This window comes from Lagenorhynchus albirostris, chromosome 19 (assembly GCF_949774975.1).
Source record: "Lagenorhynchus albirostris chromosome 19, mLagAlb1.1, whole genome shotgun sequence".
Taxonomy (NCBI): Eukaryota; Metazoa; Chordata; class Mammalia; order Artiodactyla; family Delphinidae; genus Lagenorhynchus; species Lagenorhynchus albirostris.
The window spans coordinates 19,460,056-19,483,537 of NC_083113.1; the positions used below are offsets into that span (position 1 = coordinate 19,460,056).

At 39.2% G+C, this 23,482-nt stretch overlaps 1 protein-coding gene across 6 annotated transcripts in view; it reads right to left on the reverse strand.

Moving 5' to 3' along the window:
* The window catches only part of ZNF507 (zinc finger protein 507), a 47,604-nt gene that overhangs the window by 21,963 nt on the left and 2,159 nt on the right, over positions 1 to 23,482 (reverse strand). For 3 of the 6 annotated variants that reach the window (XM_060131366.1, XM_060131367.1, XM_060131363.1), the window contains 4 exons: positions 15,968 to 18,102; positions 15,175 to 15,210; positions 14,216 to 14,333; positions 10,487 to 10,601 (listed from right to left, as the gene is read on the reverse strand). In XM_060131366.1, coding sequence (XP_059987349.1) covers positions 10,487 to 10,601; positions 14,216 to 14,333; positions 15,175 to 15,210; positions 15,968 to 18,100 — 2,402 coding nt within the window. In that variant the 5' untranslated portion in view covers positions 18,101 to 18,102. Of the gene's footprint in view, positions 1 to 8,756; positions 8,855 to 10,486; positions 10,602 to 14,215; positions 14,334 to 15,174; positions 15,211 to 15,967; positions 18,103 to 20,086; positions 20,215 to 23,482 lie in introns of those variants that run through there. The other 3 variants (XM_060131364.1, XM_060131368.1, XM_060131365.1) reach the window with 3 other exon arrangements.

A 23,482-nucleotide genomic window follows, 5' to 3' on the forward strand; every position in this document is an offset into this window, starting at 1 on the left:
ACTTTACATTTATGACTGAAAAAATGATTTTTGGTGAAACATGTAAGAGTGGTATAAGGTGTATATGCAATTTAAAAAAATGATAAACACTGGGTTCATAATACTTGCTTAAGGGAGAACATTACCTCTGAAGAGCTCTTTGTGGGTTCCTTCAACATCTCATACCTGTTCCTCCTCAAAAGAGGCATCACTTCTCTGAATTTTGTATTATATGATTTGTTTACTTTTTCTTAGTTTTACCTATATGTATCCCTAACATATTGTTTATTCACATATTTTTGAGCATATAAATAGAATCACACTTTATGTATTCTTGTGTGACTTCTCTGTCTTGGCTCAATGTTTCTGAGATTCATTCATGTTAATAGGTATAGCTCATTTACCTCACAGGCTACCTGCTTTACTTTGATTTTTACCTCTGCAGTTTCTCAGTTTCCCTGATAGATGAACTATACATATAAACACTGTTTTAAATATTTACCTAGCATTTTAGTTATTGTCATTGGGAGAGCTGTTCACTTTATCTACTTTGGTATATTGTCTAAAACGGGAGCCCCTGCTTTTGGATGTTTAGATAAAATTGCTAAGCCAATTTCTGTCCTAACTCACCTGGTCAGCAAATGCGGTCTTTATTTAAACATTTCCCTGATTATATAATCTATATCCCTTATACAAAAAATATACAGGCAAGTTAAGTACAGATTCTAAAGAATCACTTGCATAATTTCCCAATCTTTTTAAGGTACATACATAGATCTGAAGCAAAAGTGGAAAATACTACAGATTTTTAATCCTATTTTTGACAATGTTCCATAGTACTTTCTCAAGTTAAAAGTTATAAATTTTCAATGGGGTTTAATGTTCCACTCTATGAAAGTGTCATCACTTAATCGTTCTACTATTAGTACAGAGAATGTTTTTGATCTTTTAAACATTATAAACAATCTTGTAACAAATATGTTCTATATCTATTGCTGATTATTCTGTAGGATAAAGTCCATCCCCCCAACCCCCATAATCTTTAAGAATAATAAAGAAAAAATGAACACTCATAGTTAAGATATAGAATATTACCAGTATACCTTTGAAATTCCCTGTGTGCCCCATATTGATTGCCCCTCTTACTTTCCGAGAGGTAAGAAGGTTCCTGAACTGTGGGACATTGCCATTTTTAAGGCTTTTGACCTGTCAGCATTTACTACATTAGGGAGACACCAGGTATGATGAAATAAGCACATTTAAATTAATAATGGAGGGAATTCCCTGGTGGTCCAGTGGTTAGGACTCTGCGCTTTCCACTGCAGGGGGCATGGGTTCAATCCTGGTTGGGGAACTAAGATCCCACAAGCTGTGTGGCATGGCCAAAAATAAAAATTAAAATAAATAAATAATGGATATTTATAGAAGTAGTGAATCACATATTCCAGAAGGAAACACTCAAATTATTTTTAGAATAGTGTGTGGAGGACAAGTACACCTTAAAGTTTGAGAAAAGCTAAAATTTACAGTGAAATATTATGCATGGTCAGAAATGCTCTTTTCTAACAATTCAATGTAATCTATGAGCTAACCTAGAATCTACCACTTTCATTAGCTTTCCTAAGTAAACAATGCATATAGATGAAGCTTTTTACTTTCCAAGTTTCTCTCTCTCATTTTGTTGGACAAAGACTTATTTCTGTAAAATTTGCTGTTAATCAATATCCCTTAATATGAAGTCCTTAAAATTTTTTTTTTAAGGAGAGGAAAGGAGAGATAAAGCAAGAGCAGTGTGCTGAACAACTAAGTCCTAATTCTATGAGTACCTACCTTAGCCTGGTACAAAGGTTATTCTGAAGGGACACTTATAATGGTGAATATTCATTAAAAGATCTAAGTATGAAAAAGAAAAGTAGGAACAATCTGATAAGGGTAAGCATTTACTAAAATGATTTTTAACTGATTAGAGAAGGGATACTATAAGAGAACCTCAACTTCGAAGTTATGTAAAGGTGGCTTAAAATATATTTTTTCTCCCTTAGAATATATTTCCGTTGGCTAAAATATTATTTTCACATTTTCATTCCTTCTCCACTTTTCCTATACAATTCCATGGAGCAAACCAAATTCTCTTCGTTAAAAAAAAATTAGAACCACTATTATACTACTATCTTGTTCTATTCACTTCGCTGCACTCATTTTCTGAAATTATAGTTTACTTTTTTATTATCTATATTCTTTTATGAAGGTGTAATTTCCATGACCACGTGTTTTGTTGAGTCAGAAAACGAACAGAAAGTCAATGTAGAAACCTGTGATATTGTGATTTATAATAATATGTATTTAGTCTTAGTCCCAGTTCTTGGCACAGGGCTCCTATAACCCTTGGAATCACCTAAGTAATGAGAGCAGTGAAGTCTTTCGTTATGTTAATGAGGTGACTTTTGGAAAGCTCCTAGGTAAACTAAGGATTGGGGCGGACTGCCAGAGGAACCAACCATGTGATTAGAGGGTAGGAACTTTCAGTCCAGAGGAGAGACTGGAGATTAAGTTCAGCCATCAAGGCCAATGATTTAATCAATGGTGCTTATGTAATGAAGTCTCCATAAAAACCTAAAGGATGGTTCAGAGAGCTTCCGGGTTGGTGAACACATGGAAGGGCTGGCAGAGTGGCATGTCCAGAGAGGGCATGGAAGTTCCACCTCTCCACAGAGTTTGCCCTCTGTACGTCTTCATCCAGCTGTACATCTGTATCCTTTATAATATCCTCTCCAGCAAATTAATCAAACCTGAGGAGGGAGTCACGAGAACCTCATTTACAGTTGATTTAAAACCTGATTTACAGTCAGCCAGTCAGAAGCACAGGTAACAACATAGACTTGTGATTGGCATCTGGAGTAACGGCAGTCTTGTGGGACTGGGCCCTTAACTGGTGGGATCTGATACTATCTCCAGGTAGAAAAGTGTCAGAATTGAATTAAATTTGCAGAACACTCAGCTAATATCTGCTGAGAATTGAGTTGCTTGGTGGTGTGGAAAACATGACGTTGGAAAACCCAAGGTTTCTCAATCTGGCTAAAAAACGGACTGAATTTTTCTACAGGCTTTCTCCCATCGATAAAGGGTCAGTTACTTTAGTCCCAGAACCCCACAGAGATAAGGATGTGGTTAAACTACCCTATTTCCTTCGCCTGGGGCCTTACTTGGACATTACTCCAGGTCTGATTCAATTAGGAACTGTCTTGAGAGGTTAGGCAGAGGAAAGCAGAATGCGGATGTCCTGCAATATTCGAGGTGTGACTTGAACATACATGAAAAGACTGCAGGAGAAATTTTGCAATAGGGTTTGTCTTACCACATTCAATTAGTTTTCTATGCTTTTAAAGGAATAAATAACTAAGGCCCAGAGAAGTAGCCATTTCAAATTTTGTGATGAACCCAAGAACTCTTTATGCCACTGAGAAAAACAAACTCCTTTAGTTCATTCCTTCCAAACAAAACATATATTTTCCCTCCAAATTAAACTATCAGCTAAACTGTTTTCCTTAAAACAAACTGAAGTTTTTCAAAGACTTGAGATTTTCCCCAAGCCAACACAACTGACTAACGATTCAACATGCCTTCAGATTAAAAGAGATTTAAGAAGTCTGCAAGTATGGTGGAAGTGATGGTATGTGACTTCCAAGGGTAGGTCATAAAAGGTAATACAGCTTTTGTCTACTTCTTACCTAAGCATTCACTTTTGGAACTAGCACATCTGGAAAGTCCACGTGGAGAAATCATGTACGTGTTCCAGCTGAGGCCCCAGCTGACAGCCAGCATCAACCCCCAGACTGGTGAGGGAGCCTTCAGATGCCTGCAACCTCAGCCGTTTCAGTCACCTCCAGCCTTCAAGCCTTCCCTCCCGAGCCCCAGACCTCACAGAGCAGACACAAGCCACCCCTATAGTGCCCTTTCTGAATTCCTGACCCACAGAATCCCTGAGCAAAATAAAAGAGCTGTTGTTCCACACCACTAAGTTGGAGGTGGTTTGGTATGCAGCAGCAGTACGGCTCACGAAGAGTTCTCTCTGGCCAAGCAGGTACAGGCAGAACGGCATAGCTGACAGGAGCAAGGGTTCAAGCCCTGGCTCTGCCACTTCTGAGACCATGGAAAATTGTTCAGTCCTTCCAGCCTCTGTTTCCATATCTACAACACTGGGGTAGTAATATTCCTAAGTACTGGGCTGTCATGAGGATTAAGTGAGCTGACACATATTGAGTACTTAGCACATTGCCTGGTCCATGAAAAATGTTCTAAAAAAAAGTTAGCTATTATTATTACTGTTTGTAATATGTTTATATTTACATAAAGACCAGACTTTTTACAATGACTGACCACACACAGGAGGCAACCCTGTCATTCCAAATGTCATTTCCATTGCTTAAAACCTTTCTGGATTTTTTTTTTCTTTTGATGTGGACCATTTTTTAAAGTCTTTATTGAATCTGTTACAATATTGCTTCTGTTTTATGTTTTGGTTTTTTGGCTGCGAGGCACGTGGGATCTTAGTTCCCCGACCAGGGCTCGAACCCACACCCCCTGCACTGGAAGGCAGAGTCTTAACCACTGGACCACCAGGGAAGTCCCTGGATTTTTTTTTAAGATTTTTCTTTTACTTTTTGTGTCATATTAGAAAATCAGGGTCATTAACACATAAGCACACAAGTTTTTTGACCCAGTTGATGTGAATCCCTGAAAATCAGGGTCATTATTTTATAAGCACACATTTTTACCCCTCCCTTCATCGTCTACCTTACTCACAAGGCTATTCAGAAAAATCAGCATCAACTTCAGAGTATAAAGACATGGAAGCCCTAACTACAAAGAAAAAGATTAATAAATTCGATTACATTAAAACTAGAAATCTGTGTTCTTCAAAAGACACCACTGAGAGTAGAAAGGCAAGCCACAGTTTAGAAGATATGTGCCATATACATAATAGACAAGAAAACTTGTATTCAGAACACATAAAGAACTGCTGCAAATCAGTCAGTAAAAGGCAGACCACCCAATAAAGAAATGTGCAATTAACAAATGAAAAGATGCTCAACGTCATAAATCATCAGGAAATGCAAATGAGAACCACAACAACATACACACCTACCAGAATGATCAAAATTCAAGACTGATAATACAAAGTGTTGATGAGGGTATGAACTGGTACAACCACTGTAAACTGGTATAACCATTTTGGATAACTGTTGACAATATCCACCAAACCTGAACACAGCACACCCTCACTACCCACATATTACACTCCTAGGTATAAACCAATGGAAAAGGAACCATTTCATATATGCACCAAAACATATGTAAAAGAGTATTCAAAATGGTGTTACTCACAATGGGGGAACATCTGGCAATAATCCAAATATCCATCAGTAGTACAATAAAAAAATAAATTGTGGTATAATCTTACAATGGAATACTATACAGTAATAAAAAGGAATGCATTAGTTCTACACTGATTACACACAATGATGTTGAGTGAAAGAAGCTAGAAATAGGGACTTGCCTGGTAGAGCAGTGGTTAAGAATCCGCCTGCCAATGCGGGGGACACGGGTTCAATCCCTGGTCCGGGAAGATCCCACATGTCACAGAGCAACTAAGCCCATGCGCTACAACTACTGAGCCCACATGCAGCAACTACTGAAGCCCGCGAGCCACAACTACTGAGCACACGTGCCACAACTACTGAAGCCCACTCGCCTAGAACCCGTGCTCCGCCAAAAGAGAAGCCACCGCAATGAGTAGCCCCTGCTCACCGCAACTAGAGAGAGCCTGCACGCATCAATGAAGACCCAATGTAGCCAAAAATAAAGTAAATTCATAAAAAAAAAGAAGGTAGACATAAAAGAATATGTACTGTATGGTTTCATTTATATTAAGTTCACAAACAGGCAAAACTAATTTATGATGTTAGAAGTCAAGATGGTGATCACCTGGTGGGGAATAGGGGGAAGTTAGTGAGTGGAAGGGCCAAGAAGAGGGTGCTGCTGAGGAGTTGGCAATGGTTTATTTCCGGGTCTGAGGAGTTACAAGGATGGGTTTACTTTGTGACCATTCATCAAGCTGTATGCTTTTAATTTACGCATCAAACTGTATGTTTTTAACTTACGCAATTTTCATGATATATACTGCCGTAAGTTATAAAGTGTATTTCAAAATTTTAAAGAGACAGAGACTTATCAATCAAATGCAATGTTTAGACCTCCTAATATAAACAAAGTAACTCTAAAAGGATACTTTTGAAACATTTAAGGAAATATTGGGTATTTTGGGGCTGGGTATTAAAATAGGATTTGTATTAAAAAATCAACATACATATCTGGGTAGCTCTTCTACTTAAGGAAGAATATTACTACATATTTATTTTCAAAATATGATAAACTTATACAACCAGAGCCATTTTATAGATTAAAAAAACTGAGGTATACACATAATTACCAGTCATTTACTGAGTACCTACTATGTGCCAGGGAGTGTACTGAGTACTTCAGTCCAAAGACCATGTACTTCCCTCTGCCATGTTGTCCCTCCTACCCTCCGCCTTGCCATGTAGTTTTGGAACCTAAGTACCAATACAATTATGTTTCTAAGGGAAAATGGGTTCAATGCCACATAGTCAGGAGGAAACTTGGGAACCTGAGGAAGACGTTTTGTTGTCCCATCTCCATCTCTAGCCAGTCATTCACAAAGGTGGTATTGGGGGAAGGAAAGCAGGGGGAACTCTAGTACTGCAATATTAAACTAAACTGAAGACAATCCAATACCTGAAAATTCTGAATGGACCTTTTAGTAACTTTTGGGGTCAGTGTTATAAATATCAAGTATAACAATAACTGGTATGTGGTTTACTCAGAATGTTCCTTAATAAAGCACTGAAAAACAAAGTCTGCTGCATTTGGTAGGACTGGGATGGGATGATGCTTTTTTCATCTTTCCCTGTCCTAACATGGGAATGAAAAACAGCTCTCTTCCTTCTGCAATGAGGACAGGGTTTCTGAGATGACCTCATGACTTGATGAGCAGAAGAAAGGAACCAGGCCCTTCAATGCTCCAAGTAACATGATCGGTGCTTAATACATATAATCTCATTCAATCCTCCCCAAAATTTATGAGCTGAGCAATATTCTCACCAGGTTCATATGGGAAAGGAGGGTTAGCTTAGAATAACATCCCCAGGGTCACCTCGTTGGGCAGAGGTGGTGTATGGTCCAGGCTGAGACTAGAGCACGAGTGCTCCCCAAGACAGAGTCGCCTCCAAGGCAGTTAACACAGCATGGGGACCTCAGCTGTGACAGTATTTCTGCCTGGGTACAGCATCTCTCTTGTTAAAAAAAACAAACAAAAAAAAAACTAATAAGCTTCCTGTCCACGAACAGAATTACTCTGTTTCCCAAATGATGAGAGGTCAACGTTTTTTTGTGTGTATGGTTAGACAATGAATCAGTGAGAAGGGGTAAGGATAAAAACTGGGCCCAATAACTATTAGACAGCTACCATTTATGGGGTGCTTATGATGTGCCAGGATCTTACATATGGTATTTAATTTAGTCCTTACAACAGTCCTGTAAAGCAGGTGTCTTAATTATCCTCATTTTAGAAATGACAAGGCCAAGCATAGAGAAGTGAGATAGTTTGCCCAAGGGGACAAATGCCATAAGTCAGAGAGCTCAGATTCAGTCCCAGGACTATGTGCTCCCAGAGCCAGGGCTCTGATACATGAAGCTATACTGCCCAGATCACACGAATGGGCTCAGTGAAGGACCAGTATGGCAACATAAAAGCAAAGGCAAGAGAAAAGAATAGTTATCAATACTGCAGAAACAGGCACATAACAGGCACATTAAACACACACAATCAACCTGTTCTGCCCTCATGCAAAGACTACATGTGGTGTAGCGATGCACTCTCACTCTATAAGAAATTTATCACTGCTACTTGTGAGCACGTTTCTTTACAAAAAGTAGGGAATGAGAAATGCACAGGGTAGGCACCCTGAGAAAACAAGTCTCAACTCTGACCATAAGTGTACTAGGCAGCAGAACTGAGCGAAGCACAAATGAAATAAGCCAGAAAAACTACTGTGATTAAATTAGATATCAAGAAGGCTGTGCTTCCTAGCTAAGCTTAAGGCAAACAGTATGTGACAATGAAGAGAAAGTCCCAGAAACATACTGGAATAGAACATGTTAATCCATAATGCTCTGTAGACGGCAAATCCCACGAAGACAAAGAAGGATAAGTATTTAAAGTATTTAAAGAAGGTTAAAAGAAGAGTCACAAGATTCGAAAGTTGGAAAATAAGTCTTACGTGAAAGGTAATAATTACATGGAGGGGTTGGTATGACAACATTTTTTCTAAGGCACTCAGGCCAAACCCAGTGAGACAGTGTGAACAAATCTGGAAAATAACATACTGAGACTTCTCTGATGTAACAGGAAGAAGATTCTCACAGGATGTTGCCCATTGGAAGGAAGTCCCTAGGACAACTTGCAACCAATCCTATGAGTGTGAGTATTTTAAGAACACGAGAAAACATAATCCCTAAAATAGCAAAAGCTATCAAAATGAGTCTTTTAGCTTAAGACTAATCTATTCAGGTGGATGTGAAACTCTCTTCTACAGAACCAGAATCAATCATTAACCTCCTTCATAAATCTATCATAATTGTATATTTGAGAGTTTACTTGTTCATTGTCTAAAGCTTCAAGATGGCAGGGATAATACCTTTTTTTTCCTTTTTGTCCTCTGTGAAATCTGGGCCACCATCAGGATGGGATGATACCTTTTTATTGTGACAACAGTCTAAGAGTCTAACACAGCCCCTGGAACATAATATTTGCTCAATAAATATTTCTCAGTGAATTTCAACGAACAGTCTAGTTCTAGACCCAGAGAATGTTATCTTATTCTTGCCTGGATTACATGGTATGTCATTAAATTTAAGAACAGACACCTGAAATATAAAGACAAGGCTTTCTCCTCATATCAGATGAACTAGTGTCCTCCATTTCCATCACGCTCTCCTAAATATTTCCTAGTGTAAATGATACATGTTAAATACTACCTAGCATGCTTCATCTACAATGTATGGCATTGAGCTATTGTTAATAATGGTTAATGGCCTTAATAATAGGGGAAAAATCTTTCTTAGCAATCCCAGTTTTAAAAATATTTGAAATAAAAATAGAGACAATGACACAACATCAAACAGCTTCCATGGAGCTACAAAACTTTTTGCAAAGAGATACACTGCCTGCAAAGTGATTATAAATAAGTCTGCTGGTTAGCGAATTAAGTGTGTATTAAATATTTAAAACCGTATACATATATATAGAGAGAGCGCCACACTATGGGATCAAACAATGGCATTTTAAGGCATAGTCTGTCAGGTTTTCATTTACATATTAATACAGTAACTTTCCCACAGTGACCTGTGTCATACCTATAAAACCTGGGGAGAGTGTTAAAACACGAATCAAGTTTTGTTAAGGGGTTAAAAGAGCTCATGCCACTGCCTAGCACTCACTATTGGTTATGGTGACTGGCTTAACTCTGAGTGGAAGCTTGATGTTCCCTCACAGCTGCAAGTAGAACAAATTGCTCTGTGACAGCTGGACAAACTATGCAAAAATATCTGCATCTTTACTATACTTAAACAACAAGCAGTTTATTCTCAAGGGGCAAAGTTTATTTAAGAAGTAATTATTTCTATTTATCAGCCTATCTTGATCAACTGAGAATGCCTATATTTTCTGAATACGTATCAGAATTGGCTTTTGTAAAAAATCAAGTGACAAAATTAAATTAAATGACCTTACTCTACACGATAGATTTATTTTCAAAAACAGAATCTTTCATAGGGAATTTTATTACTTTTAAGTTTTAAGAATCTTTTGCTGGAATATTGAGTACTTAACTGCCAAATTATTGAAATGTACTCTAAGCACTGAAAACTGCTATGAGTTTATACCCACATGAAACTGACGGATATAGACATCTTCTTATATTGCAACTAGACAAAATCTAGTCAAAAATAAGCCTAGGGCTTCCCTGGTGGCGCAGTGGTTGAGAGTCCGCCTGCCGATGCAGGGGACACGGGTTCGTGCCCCGGTCCGGGAAGATCCCACAGGCCGTGGAGCGGCGGGGCCCGTGAGCCATGGCTGCTGAGCCTGCGCATCTGGAGCCTGTGCTCCGCAACGAGAGGCCGCAACAGTGAGAGGCCCGCGTACCGCAAAAAAACAAAAAAACAAAAAAAGCCTATCATCCTAAGACTCAAGCTTAAAATTCATATTCTTTAACAAAGTAAGCAATACTCATGAAACCAGGAAGTGAAAGTTTCTTCGTGCTTAACCTATGTTTAAACAACTGCTATGAATTTTTAATTACTTCTACTTTTTTCTTTACTATAGAGTATTGTAACACAAGTATTAAAACTCTAGGATCATCACACTTACCTATAAGGCTTATCAGAATTATGGATTCGTCTGTGGTTTCTGACACCAACGTACGTTGTACTTGTATAATCGCATACATCACATCTATACTGTTTCTGGACCGACGACTTATTCCCTGGACAAAGTATTTCACAGTTTTAGTGACGTGCTTTGATTAGATTAAAATGACAGCATTTACATTCCATTGTAAATGAGTATGTATACCACACAGTACTAACATTTCAATGAAGGCTTTCTCACTGTTTAATAAAGTTAACAAGTTTGAATGTAGCTTTACAGGTTCTCCTACATCTGCACTATCAGTGGATATAAAGTGAGTATCATCTGATCTGTAAACATAGATACATTGGGTTAGCTTCTACATAACCTTGTACAAAATTCTAAAATATAATGAACCTGATGCCAGCTGCCCTGCTGATTGTGTAACAGGTGAATTAACCAGAGATACACTGTTAATTTGAAAGGTGTTAGTCTAATCAATATTGGATATATTGTCTTAAGGAAACATTGATTTGCCAACAAGCTGTAATACTATAATACAACATTATAAAGTATGGCTACAAAGCATATCTAACAAACTCAATATAAAAAGCCCAAAGCTTTTTCACTCTGTAGGTTTCCTTTAACTGTCAGCTATCAAAGCAACAACAGAAGGGAAAGCAATGGCAAAGTATTAAGTGCTATTTAATGTAGTATAATTATACCTAGTAAACTGACAGCTTACAAGGACTAACATGAATATGCAGCTCTCCGAAATCCAGGAAACATGGATCCATGGGAACAGGCCTTGTCACTAAACTCACTCTGCAACAACAGGGCCGGGGAATTCAAATCAGGGTAAGCTTGAGGCAATACAAGCAGAATGAGTTGGTCATAGGAAACTGTTCCTGAAGATACTCGGTGATTTATTTACGCTTCTGTCACCACAAAGTCCACAGCCTATTCATAGCCTGACTGCTTTATATTCAGAAACAAAGCAAGCATAGAAGCTGAAGAACAAGACACGACAGGAAGAAAGCTTAGGTAGAACACAGCACACACTGCATAAAAGTAAAAGTGGTGATACAAAAGAAAACCCACATGGAAATTTTAGCAAAACAAAGAAAATCCTTAGGTTAAATTTAAGCTTTCTAAAATTAAAATTTCTTTTGCTAGTAACTATTTTTGCCAGGCAGAACAAAATGTCCTGATTTCCTGGTATAAATCTGTAACATTAATACACACACTAATCATAATTATAATCTAAGTATTGCTCTTAATTGGTAGGTTAAAAACTTGGACTTGATAAGTGGCACTGCTCCAGATACAGTTTAAAAAAAAACAAACTCTGAAAAAATGAAGTGTGAAATATTGGATAATGGTTTTGTGTGAGAAATATTACAGATCAATGACAACTAATAAAAATGACAGATGGAAAAACTTAATATAGCACAGAATGAGAGCCTGTGCTACTTCAAGCAACTGTTTCCAATGGAAAGAATATTGGATTTAAATTTCAAAAACTTGGGCTTAGTCTCTGCTCTGCCACTTAGTACCAATGTGATCATGGGCAAATTATTTCACCTCTTAAGGACTCAGTTTATTCATCTACAAAATGGAAATACTGGAACCTCCCAGCATGGTTTGGTAAGCCCAGGAGCATGTTGTACTCCTCCTTCACCGCAGTCTGTACGTTACCTGCATGTCTGGGTCAAGTCTGACCCATCACTAGCTGGAGACTCCCTGAGGGTAGGGATCTGCCTGTTTTGCTTACACAGAATCCCCAGGACTTGGCAAATTACAGATTTACAATAAAGAACAATTTAATTAAATTTCATGAAGAAACATCATATGAAAGTGCTTTGCCCAGAGCTCTCAGAGCACCTGTGGTGTTTGCTGACATACCTGTCAGTACAGTTTTGGGTTCCTCACTGGGCTGGGTACCTCGAAGGCAGTGACACCTCCACCGCACTCCAAGCACCTAGCACAGTATCCAGCTCAAGATGGGCACTCCACGCCTTCTGGCAGAACAAATGTCTGAGGTACTATTACATTGGATCTCTAAGTCAAAAACGTGCCACAAGTTATCAGTGCTATTGTGATGGATGAAGACTGGAAGCCACAGAAGCATGCATCTCCCCTCTTGTTTAATTAGTTTATTAAAGGGTTAAAAAAGTTTTGATAAACATGAATTATTTTTATCTTCTTTGTGAGCTAGAAACTTGTTCTTTGGCCTGAAAACTAGATTTTGAGAAATCTAATACCGAATCAATAAAGTATCAGTATAGATGTAAGTACGCTGGAGGTTATCAGCTGTCTGAATTGTTACACTACCACGATAGAGAACAGCAAATAGAGCCAAGTGGAGGTGTGGGGGTGGGGAGGAGAGGCATGGCAAGCAACTTAAAATCCATACGTGTAGCCCTAAGAAACAGAGCATGTGCCACAAAGAAGAGAGGCTGCAAAATGGAATGTGGTGGATAGACGCTAATGCCACGAAGCTCAAATTGGTTATTTTAATTTTGAGCTGACATTTCAATATTTTTAATTCAAATTGTGCATTTTAATTTGTTAACCCATTTGGCCAGTTTAAAATTATTGTTTTTAGAGATGGTGCTAGAAAAGACATATTCTACCACTGGTAGTAACCACAGTTGGGGCCACTGAGTGAGTAGTACTTACTTTATTCCTTCATTAGGGATTTATGGCCCAAAGATATCAAATGTTTTAATGTCTCCTTTAAAGGGGATATGGAAACATAATGAATTAAAATAAAAGGAGGCATTTAGGGCTATTTTGTAAAAAGGAAACAAAACAGTTTTAGCTCAGCCATCTATGGCAGGAACAGATGCTATGTCATAAACTCCTTTTGTTTTGGATAGTTTTACAGGGATGACATCTGTTTGACAAGGGAATTTTGGTGCTGCAGCGGTATCAAAATCAGTTCTTTCAGAAACATTCTAGAACCAGTTTTGCTTTCTGGGGTCAGTTTAATGAAACATTATGGTAAAACACTTTACTCTGCAGTTGTTCCTAACTTTAATTCTTAGGAAATCTAAAAAGGAAACTCACTCCAGTATATTTTACTTCCCATAAACACTATGTACTACACTTGAGACATTTAAAGTATATCAATTTAAGTGAGATGATGCAAGGAAGCACAGCTTATTACACTTTAATTCTCCGGATGTGGCATCCGCCTTTTCATGGAACTCTAATTAAATCTTTTGATTCTAATATTCCTATTAGCAGAAACTCGGCTGACTGATACCTAACCAGTACATAAAAACAGCCTGTGTTGTTTTTTTAAATAATGCAGATGAAATCTGGCAGTTACACTTGGATAAGAATAAGATCACAGCAGGAAGCCTCAGTTAAAGATTGAGGTGGGGGCCTACCATCTGCAAAAGCTACGTTCTCAGTGGGTCAGCTGGTACTGAGAAAGGAAAGGAGGCTTTCTTTCTGTGCTGCAGCTTCCCTGGCTTGCTGGCATGTCATCTCAGGGTTTCTGCTGTACTTGGCTCTTATAGGACAGCATACATTGCAGAGTATATCTACCTATACAGTTGAGGCTGAGTACTTACTAATACAGTACTTCATTTAGTACTCAGAGATAAAATTCACTCACACAGTTTAAAAATAGAGGCATATAGATGGAGCTTTAGTCCTGAAAATAACCCACATGACAACGAAGGGCATTTTTTACTTCATGTGCTAATCAATATCGTCTATACAAAAAAATGCAGATACCTTCCTGAACACATTTTCCATCAGTTTTATCACTGGAAATTCTTGACTCATTAGAAGTTGCTATTGACAAGGTATCTGGAAGACTGTGTTGCTCTCTCTCATGGTTCCTCAGTTGACTCTAAAAAATTGAGAGAAATTAATATTTAATTTTTAATAAAGATATTTACACAGTTACTAGGAGGCTGTAGAAGGAGTTAACTGCTTTCGTTGCCTAGTACCTAGAACACGCTACCAATATTTAAAAATCAAACGTGTTAAAAGATTACTTGAAACATTTGACAGCTTATGGAAAGAAATACACTAAGGAAAACACAATCTTATCAAAAAGGCAGTTCCTCTTTTCACATTCTCTGAAAGGAAGCCACCACTGTCTTAGGGAGTGCTTATGCATGGCATGTGTATGCTTCCTGAAACACTGGTGAGCCTAGAGGAAAGAGCAGAGTGTTCAGAATAACTCAGTACTTTCACAAAAATAAATCCAATCAGTTAACTTCTGCACTTCAGCTGATTTCTGCCTTTAAATATCAACGAAATTTGTAAAAGAGACTTAGTTGGAACTGCGACTCCAAGGACATCTTCCCCCTTACGCCCACCCCCATGAATCAAGAGTGCAGCAGCGGGCTTCCCTGGTGGTGCAGTGGTTGAGAGTCCGCCTGCCCCAGTCCAGGAAGATCCCACATGCCGCAGGGCGGCTGGGCCCGTGAGCCATAGCCGCTGAGCCTGCATGTCTGGAGCCTGTGCTCCGCAACGGGAGAGGCCACAACAGTGAGAGGCCCGCGTACTGCAAAAAAAAAAAAAAAAAAAAAAGAGTGCAGCAGCAAAAGCAGCTCCTGGAACTTGCCTTTGCAGCCCATTTGAATGGCTACTTGTTCAGTGGCCAGAGGCCATTTCAGAATTTCATGAGAGCAATCCAAGAGGCAGTGAATCTCAGACTCAAAGGCTTTTTAATTCCTGCTTACCTGTTTACTACCAGCTGGACCCCAACTCTGGCTAATCTGAGAAAAAAGTCGACATCCCAGTTAGCCCTTTACAATACACTTTTTTCCCCCGCAAACAGTCAACTGGCATATTGAAGAAAAGTTCTAAACCAATGATTCAATGAACACAAGTTGCCTTTACAAAAACAGTATTTTCATACTGGTTGCTGGTTTTAGGTAGCACTTAAAATGAAAATCATGGTACTTGAAGGTACTGTAAACTTCCCATAAAATATAACCTACATGGCTCTATTTCCACTGTGCTGTCTTTCATTAAGTCCCATACAGTCCATTTTTGCTTGTGCAAGGATATAAATCACTGTTGGTTGGTTGTGTAGCAGCTGAAGTGAATGACTTGCATTTTGGGGCCACGTAAGATGAAAAATAGGTATTTTTTTGCATCGATCACATAGGGTTAAATTTGTGTAAGTCAAATGAGTGTACAATGTTCCTCCACTGTACATCCCTTGTAATTCCCTTGCACTTTAAAATCAACACACTTTAAGAAAGATATACACTTGGAAACACTAAACCAATAAACACAGGGCCTGTTAAGGAGGCGGCAGGCAGGGGGAAAAAGTCCTACACCAGACGACCCAGACTTCAGTCCCAACTTTAATACTAATTAGTTGGGATCCCACGGGCAGATTACCAAACTTTTCTGGGGCTCAGTTTCCTTACCTATAAAATGAGGTGGGTGGACTGTATCTACAAAGCTCCCTCCATGCTCTAAAATTCTAAGGTTCTCCGAATGATTTCATGAACCAATGCTTACCTTATAATGGAAGGATTCTTCACACTGCTTGCACTGGTATATTCTTGTTTTACAGTGGTTGATCATGTGGCTCTCCAGGTCTTTGCTGTTGTCAGCTATGTGCTCACAGATAGGACACTGATAGGGCTGTCTCTGTCGATGGACTCTCAAGTGCTGCTTGATGTAGCCCTTGTTACCGCTGGCGTAGTGACACAGGCGGCAGCGGTAGGGCCGGTCAGCGTTTGGGATGTACTCCACGACGTTGCTTCCTGACAAACTTGTATCACTGCTGGGTTGGCACTGGGCATTATCCTGCAATTCTTTCAAAATGTCATCATCAGAAGCGTTTTGGTCTGTCCTTTCCCTTAATTTTTCAATCACAGTGAGTAAGGACATGCTGATACCTGTCTTAACTTGCCCATCTGACAATTCCTGCCTACCCTCTGGGAGTGCTACTAAGGTAGAGTTGCTTTGGTTGAAACTAGTCAATCCCTCCGAAGAGCTTTTAAGTGGTGACATCATTTTAGAATACGTTGCCAATGTACCATCTACTTGCCTTTGTCCAGTGTCTGGATCTAAAAGCTTTATATTCCCGTAGTGCCCAAGGTTGGCTCGTGTTAGCTCTGCAGCTCTTATAGGCATGGTGACCAGGGCTTCTGCAGCTAATGAGTGTAGTCTGAGAGACTCAGAATTTGTCCTTCTTCGGCCTGGTGGGGCATTCTCATCAGTAGTCAGTCCTTTATTTATTAACTCACTGTCTTTCTTCTCTGTATTGCTCCAGCCTATGATCAGCCCCCCAATATCGACAGTGCATTTATCAGCACGATAGACTTCATCTCTTCCTTCACATCCAATCTTGGCTTCTGTCTGGCTCAAGGTTTTCCCCTCTTCAATTTCAGCATTCATGAGGAAATGTTTCTGCGAAAGAGTCTCTTCAGCACTTGGCAGACGCTCCACTATCACATTAACATGACCTTTTTTATTTGGGCTACTGCTAATGATTTTCTGTGCTGATGAAAGTAAGCTATCAGCAACCAGGTTCTCCTCTGCGTCCGAAATCACCTCCAGCATTTCTTCCTCATTAGGGTCAAGGGTAACTGACTGACTTAGATGACCACCCCCTTCCACACTCTGTTCTAAAGGAGACGAAGATGATAATGACTCTGAGCTGCAAATCTGCACTTGTACTGTCGGCCCGTTGTGGATACTCAGTTCATTGTCTCCAATTGCAATGACTACTGCGTGGACCCCACCAGGTGCAGCGGCCACTGAAGAATCCAGCAAGCCTAGGGGCTCATTTTCATTTTCAAATATTGGATAGGAGCAATCAACCTCCCCAGCATGTTTCCAAGCATGTGTTTTCAACATTCTCTGCTGGCCACAAGTGTAACTACAAAACAAGCATCGATACATGCCATACTGTTCATAGGCATACCACTTCCTCCTACCCATTTCTGCCACAGATGCCGTCTGGATGGTATGAGTCTGTGGGCTGTCCACACTGACTGGGATGTCAGGAATGGTTTCATTATTTCTTCCTGAGGTTCTCTGACACAAAGAGTTGGTGGGGCTTACGCATTGCTGGGCTTTGGATTGAGTGTGACTGTTGGCATCGTTTTCGTGGTCATTTACCACATGAGCTTCAAGTTCCTCTTGGCTTTTAGATGTAATATGGCACTCTGCGCACATTAGTATCACTTCATTCTGCTGACCGTGCTGCTTGATATGATCTTTTAACACAGAAAAAGATGATGACAGAAACTTACAAAGGCTACACTGGTAAGACATAGCCTTCCCATCGTTCTGGGCAAGAGAGTCAGGGGTAAAATGTATTTGTGACATCTCAGCCCTTCTATTATCAGCAGCAGGTGACTGGGTTACTTTAGCTGGAATCTCACAAGATTCTTGACTTTCAAGAGAGTGTGTTGCAGCACTTGAACGTGACCGTTTTTTGCCAATTAAAAGACATTTTTGTGACTTTTCGTGTTCCACTATCTTGCTTAACTTCTGAATAACATGGATTAATGGATCTGTTTTAGCTTTTCTTTTTTCATCAACTTCCAGTGATGAACTGATGACAGTTTTGGCAGTCAACATAGCTTCCTGTTTCCCGATACCTGGCACCAACATGGCGACACTGCTGCTTTCTTCCATATCTAAAAAGGAGAATATATGACAGAAAGAATCACCAGGTTACACTATCATTACAGGCATGTAATTCAGGAAATCTAAACTACTCTTAAATTTAAGCTAATCTAAGTATTTTCTAACCTGGGAGTTCCATATCAATACACCTGGCTATCCTCAACAGAGACTTAAATTGCTTACAATTTTTCTTTGGAATGCTGTCCCCTATCAAGACTGATGATTGAGGTGTTTCCATCCTTCATTTCTTTCTTTGGAAATGACTTTTAACAATCTACATCTCCTTTTTTCTCCACTTTCTTTCCCCTAGACATCTAGCTGGACCTAATCAGTACTCCTTCTCTTTTGTACAATGCCAGAAAAAAAAAAAAAAAAAGACTGCTATTCCATTATCAAAGGAATACAGCCATTCCCAGGGCATGTGGAATCACCTCAAGTTATTATGAAATACTATTCTGTAAAGCCAACACATGACTGATACAATTCTTGGGAGCCAACTTCTTGCACCAAATATAATTGTGGTTTTATTACTAAAAGCATGTTTGTTTGTTTTTTCTCCCTAGATCTTTGGAATTGTGAAAATATGGGCATGTAACCTATTGTAAAGGGAACAGTGTATTTTGAGAAGTATTATGCAAATGAAACTAAATAAAAGCAATGATCCAGTTCCTTCTTTTACTTCCTTTGATTTATTTTCCTGAAGATAAACCACAAACTATGCTGTGGTTTTTTCTAGAGGTCATATTAGTGGTCAACTATTACTCATACACACATACATTTTTTTTTTCTGAAAGGGAAAGGGGTATCGGAGAAGGAAAAATTGATATCCTAGTCGTGTTATAGGTCTAAAAAAGCACAGAGGCCTTAAAAAAGTCATTTCCTACAGGTTATCTGTAGGTTGTAGTAATGTGTTATGGCCGAGGAAGTCATTAACATAAAATGCTTATCTTTCAGCCTAAATCTTGAACACTCTATTTCCTGGCACTACTTTCATTTCAAACATTTCCTTTGGCTTAAAGTGAGATTAATTTGTTGACCTGGATCACATTTTTAAGTTTAGACTTTTTTCCAGCAACAAGTTTTGTTTTTCCACATTTTAGGTGCATTCTGGAATCTTACTCACAACATTCAATAAATGCCAGCTAAATTTCTAGTGGCACTAGCTACAGACCAAAGATCGTACTGTTCTTAAACCTCAGTCACAGGCTCTGAATTCTCTTCAGGAGGCGAATTCTGGCTCCTCTTCCCTCAAAACGGCTGAATCAACATATAAGGGCCCTTTAGCCACTGCCAAGATCATACCTAAACTCCTGCAAGACCTCACCAGTGCTCTGACCAGCTGCAGGCCCAGTTCTCCCACATCAACTGACAGCAGTTATGGATTTTCCTCTCTTATTTTCTACTCTTTGTGGCACACTAACTTTTCTATACCCAGATCCATGTCATGCAAAAAGGTAAACATTTTACTCTCAGCTTCTTTAGTACTACTTCTTCCCTCTGTCCTGATACCCTGCTCTGTGCGATCAGCTTTTTTCTCTTCCACTAGTAGCTGCACTCCCAGCAGGGAATGCATTCCACAGCCATTACAACAATGACGGCTATGCCAGCTCCCCAAGGCCAGTGGCCCTTTAGCCACTGTCTCCCCTAAACAACCTGAGGGCATTACCTCAAAAGACTAGCTCCTTTATACCTTTCTCAAGTAGGAAGAACAGAAATGTTTTTAAATCTCTACACTCAACCTTAAGTTACTAAAGAAGGGACCAGTGGGGGAAACAATTTGTTTCTTTAGAAAAACCCTTTGTGACTTCATAAGTCACCTTACTGCCCGAGAATTCCACATTTTTAGGCCAAGGGAAGCTTTGGCTCTTCTTGTGATTACTGATTTCCCTCTAGGGTCATTCACTTAAGGCTTTATTTCTCTCAATTCAATTGTTAAATGCAAATTTCTTAAATATTTAATAGCTAATAGGAATCCCTGAACATTTAATTTCTTACATAAGATTTGGTGCACTACTATAGATGGAAGGTCTCCTTCCCATGAAATGTGACATCCACGTAGGCTGACTGATAATCTGGAGGTTAACCAGTGAATATTTGCTCAACAGACTTTGCACACCCACAGGGTTACAAAGGTGACTCATTATCCTTCTTCTATTTAATGACATAATAGGAGGGAGTCAGAGCAGTGCAAATTTGCTCCCCGTGGATATTTCAGTGTGTACCTTAAAAAGAAAGCAAAATGAAGAAGAGGAGTTCATCTTATCTCAAGAAAAAGACTAATACAAAAGAATCTGACAAAACATTCAGATTTTAAAGCTGTGTCTGCTCAGGCATTAAGAGCCAATGGAAATCTGCAGCAGATGCTCCAATTTTCCCTGAACATTTATGTAAGTATCTCATTTTAGAGGCTGCATACATTTGAGGATAAGTACGGAAATGGCACCTATAAAACAGATATGACAACATAAAATACATCAAGAAACACCTGAAAAAGCACTTGGGGTCCACATGGCAAAGTCGATGCACAAGTCTCATTAAAACAAAAGGCTTTGTTAAAAAAGGTTAGATAAACAGCTCATAATAAAGTACACACAGAGAGGAAGTTAAGTTGAATATTGGCCAACTCAAATTTTTCACCAAAATTTCACTTAGGCCACCAATGTGCGTGTACGTGTATGTGTGTGTGTGTTGAATACATATGGGATTACATGTTGTGAAGTAAAATTTGAATAATAAAAGAGATAAAAATAAGGAGTACAGATTCAATCCTAGTGGCTCAAGATTGCCGACAACCTGGATTATGATAATCTGCATACTATCCATGACCTCCAAGAAGAGATCAAGGTGAATGAAACCTAAAAAAAAAAAAAAAAATTACCAAGGGGGAGTGGGGGCGAGTGAACAGGTTGAGCATATAAAATAAGAACAGCAAATTTTCTAGCTGGAATCATAAGCATCTAGGAGTTCATTATATTATTCTTTCTACTTGTGTAAATGTTTAAAATTTTTAAAAATAAAAAGTTAAAGGACTTCCCTTGTGGCACAGTGGTTAAGAATCTGCCTGCCAATGCAGGGGACATGGGTTTGATCCCTGGTCCGGGAAGATCCCACATGCTGCAGAGCAACTAAGCCCGTGTGCCACAGCTACTGAGCCCGTGCTCTAGAGCCCACGAGCCACGACTGCTGAGTCTGCATGCCACAACTACTGAAGCTCGTGTGCCTAGAGCCCATGCTCCACAACAAGAGAAGCCACCGCGATGAGAAGTCTGTGCACCGCAATGAAGAGTAGCCCCCGCTCGCTGCAACTAGAGAATGCCCCCGTGCATCAACGAAGAACCAACGCAGCCAAAAATAAACAAATAAATTTATTTATTTATTTATTAATTATTATTATTATTTTTTGCGGTATGCGATCCTTTCACTGTTGTGGCCTCTCCCATTGCGGAGCACAGGCTCCAGATGCGCAGGCTCAGCGGCCATGGCTCACAGGCTCAGCCGCTCTGCGGCATGTGGGATCTTCCCGGACTAGGGCACGAACCCGTGTCCCCTGCATCGGCAGGCGGACTCTCAACCACTGCACCACCAGGGAAGCCCAAATAAATTTATTAAAAAAAACATTTTGTACAAGGCACCAAGCCAAGTACCAAGAAGAATTGAAAAATTTTTAAATTTATAATACTCACAGAGTTTAAAACTAAGTTAAATGGATAAGACTAACATATTTAGAAGTTAAAAAGAATTAACACCTTTAAAATAACCCAGCTGTACACAAAGTGAAATAGTCAGAAGGCAACATCCAATGACCAAATCCTAACAGAGACTGAAGAGCTCATTTTGGTCTAGGGAGGGAAGAAAAGGCTTTTTGAAGAGGTAAGATGCACACTGTATTCCAAAAGAAGAGCATGCTGGACGTCACCCGTTTGCCCCTCTGGGCTGTCTCCTCTTTTCCACTCTGCTGTCTATCCCAGGAGGGATTATATCATTAGGCTCCCACGCCCTCTGGTTGAGTTATGCCAATGGGGAGCCATGACAGGAGATAAGAAGGCAGCAAAGGGAGATCAAGACATTCATTTCCCTGGTTTCCTCCCTCTAGGTCACCTTGAAGTGGCTGTGTTCCTCAACAAAAGGCCATTCTCTCCAGGCAGGCTATTCTACAGGACTCTCCCTTCTCCTGATGCTGCTAGCTCCAGATGACAGAATTATTCCTGTGGTTTGCCTATACAAATCCTACACCTTTATAAGTATCTTTGTAAATACATCCTCTCTGAATTATCCTAATCTGAGAGTGCCACTTTGCTTTCTTGGAATTTGCTGACAAGAAAGCAGCTGTAACATTAGATTTTCAGAAGCGAGAATAAGCATGCTATCTAGGGATTAGTGAAAAGATCAGTATGCCTGAACAATAAGGTTTACTAGGATGAGGAAAGACTACAGGCATCAGCAAAACACGGGTTTTCTCGTTTGGAATCTTTAGACATAACATTCAACCAAATATATCAAATTGTTATAAATAAACAAAAACAACAACAACAAAAGTTGTATCCCAAGCCAGAAAAGTTCTACAGCCTTCTCCACTGAGTCTCAAGTCTTCCCTAAACAACGGACTCCCATTGGCAAAAGCTTATAATTAATGTCTTTCCCAAAAATAGAGCCAAATTATTTCAGTTGTCTTTATTTCCTTACAATTTGCTATTTGGTTTATTTGTACATCTAATTAGTTCCTTTCAGTTATAGCAGTATGGTTATCATATGTAAAATCAAGTTGAACAATTCATGGGGGCTTGGGTAGAACTAGAGAAAGGCCGTAATTTTCTGTGAATGTACAAAGACAGTTCAGTATGTTATATAAAGAACCTTTTCTTTCAGACTAAGAATTTGTTCTTTCCAATTAGAAAAAAATTGTGTTATAGAAGTAACGGCCAATTCCTCGTTCTTCCGTATTATCGTAATTGTAAAATATAAAATGTTCATTTTGCTCCAGCCAAAAGAAGGCAGGGGACATAGCTCATGGGTCCCTCTCCTAGAGGAACCTCAGCTGTGTGACCTTAGGCAAGTCATTGTTTCTGAGCATTTTACATTCTACAGATGTAAAACAAGAGTTGTGCTGGATGAACTTTCATGTTCCTGTCCTATAAACTGTCTATAAAAAGTTACCTTGAAACTGCTTACACGTTATTTATAGATTTACCTTACTAACGTCAGCTGTAATTTACTTGAATTAAAATCTCCTTAGCTTAATTATTAATTGCCCACCAAGAAAAAACCAAGTGCAAATATCAAAGTATATGAATTTCATAGTATAAAATTTCTTAGCTGGCATCTAGCCTGAGAGAATATTTGAATTTCGCAGCTGCAATTAAGACACAAGGTCTAACTAATGTTAACCAATAT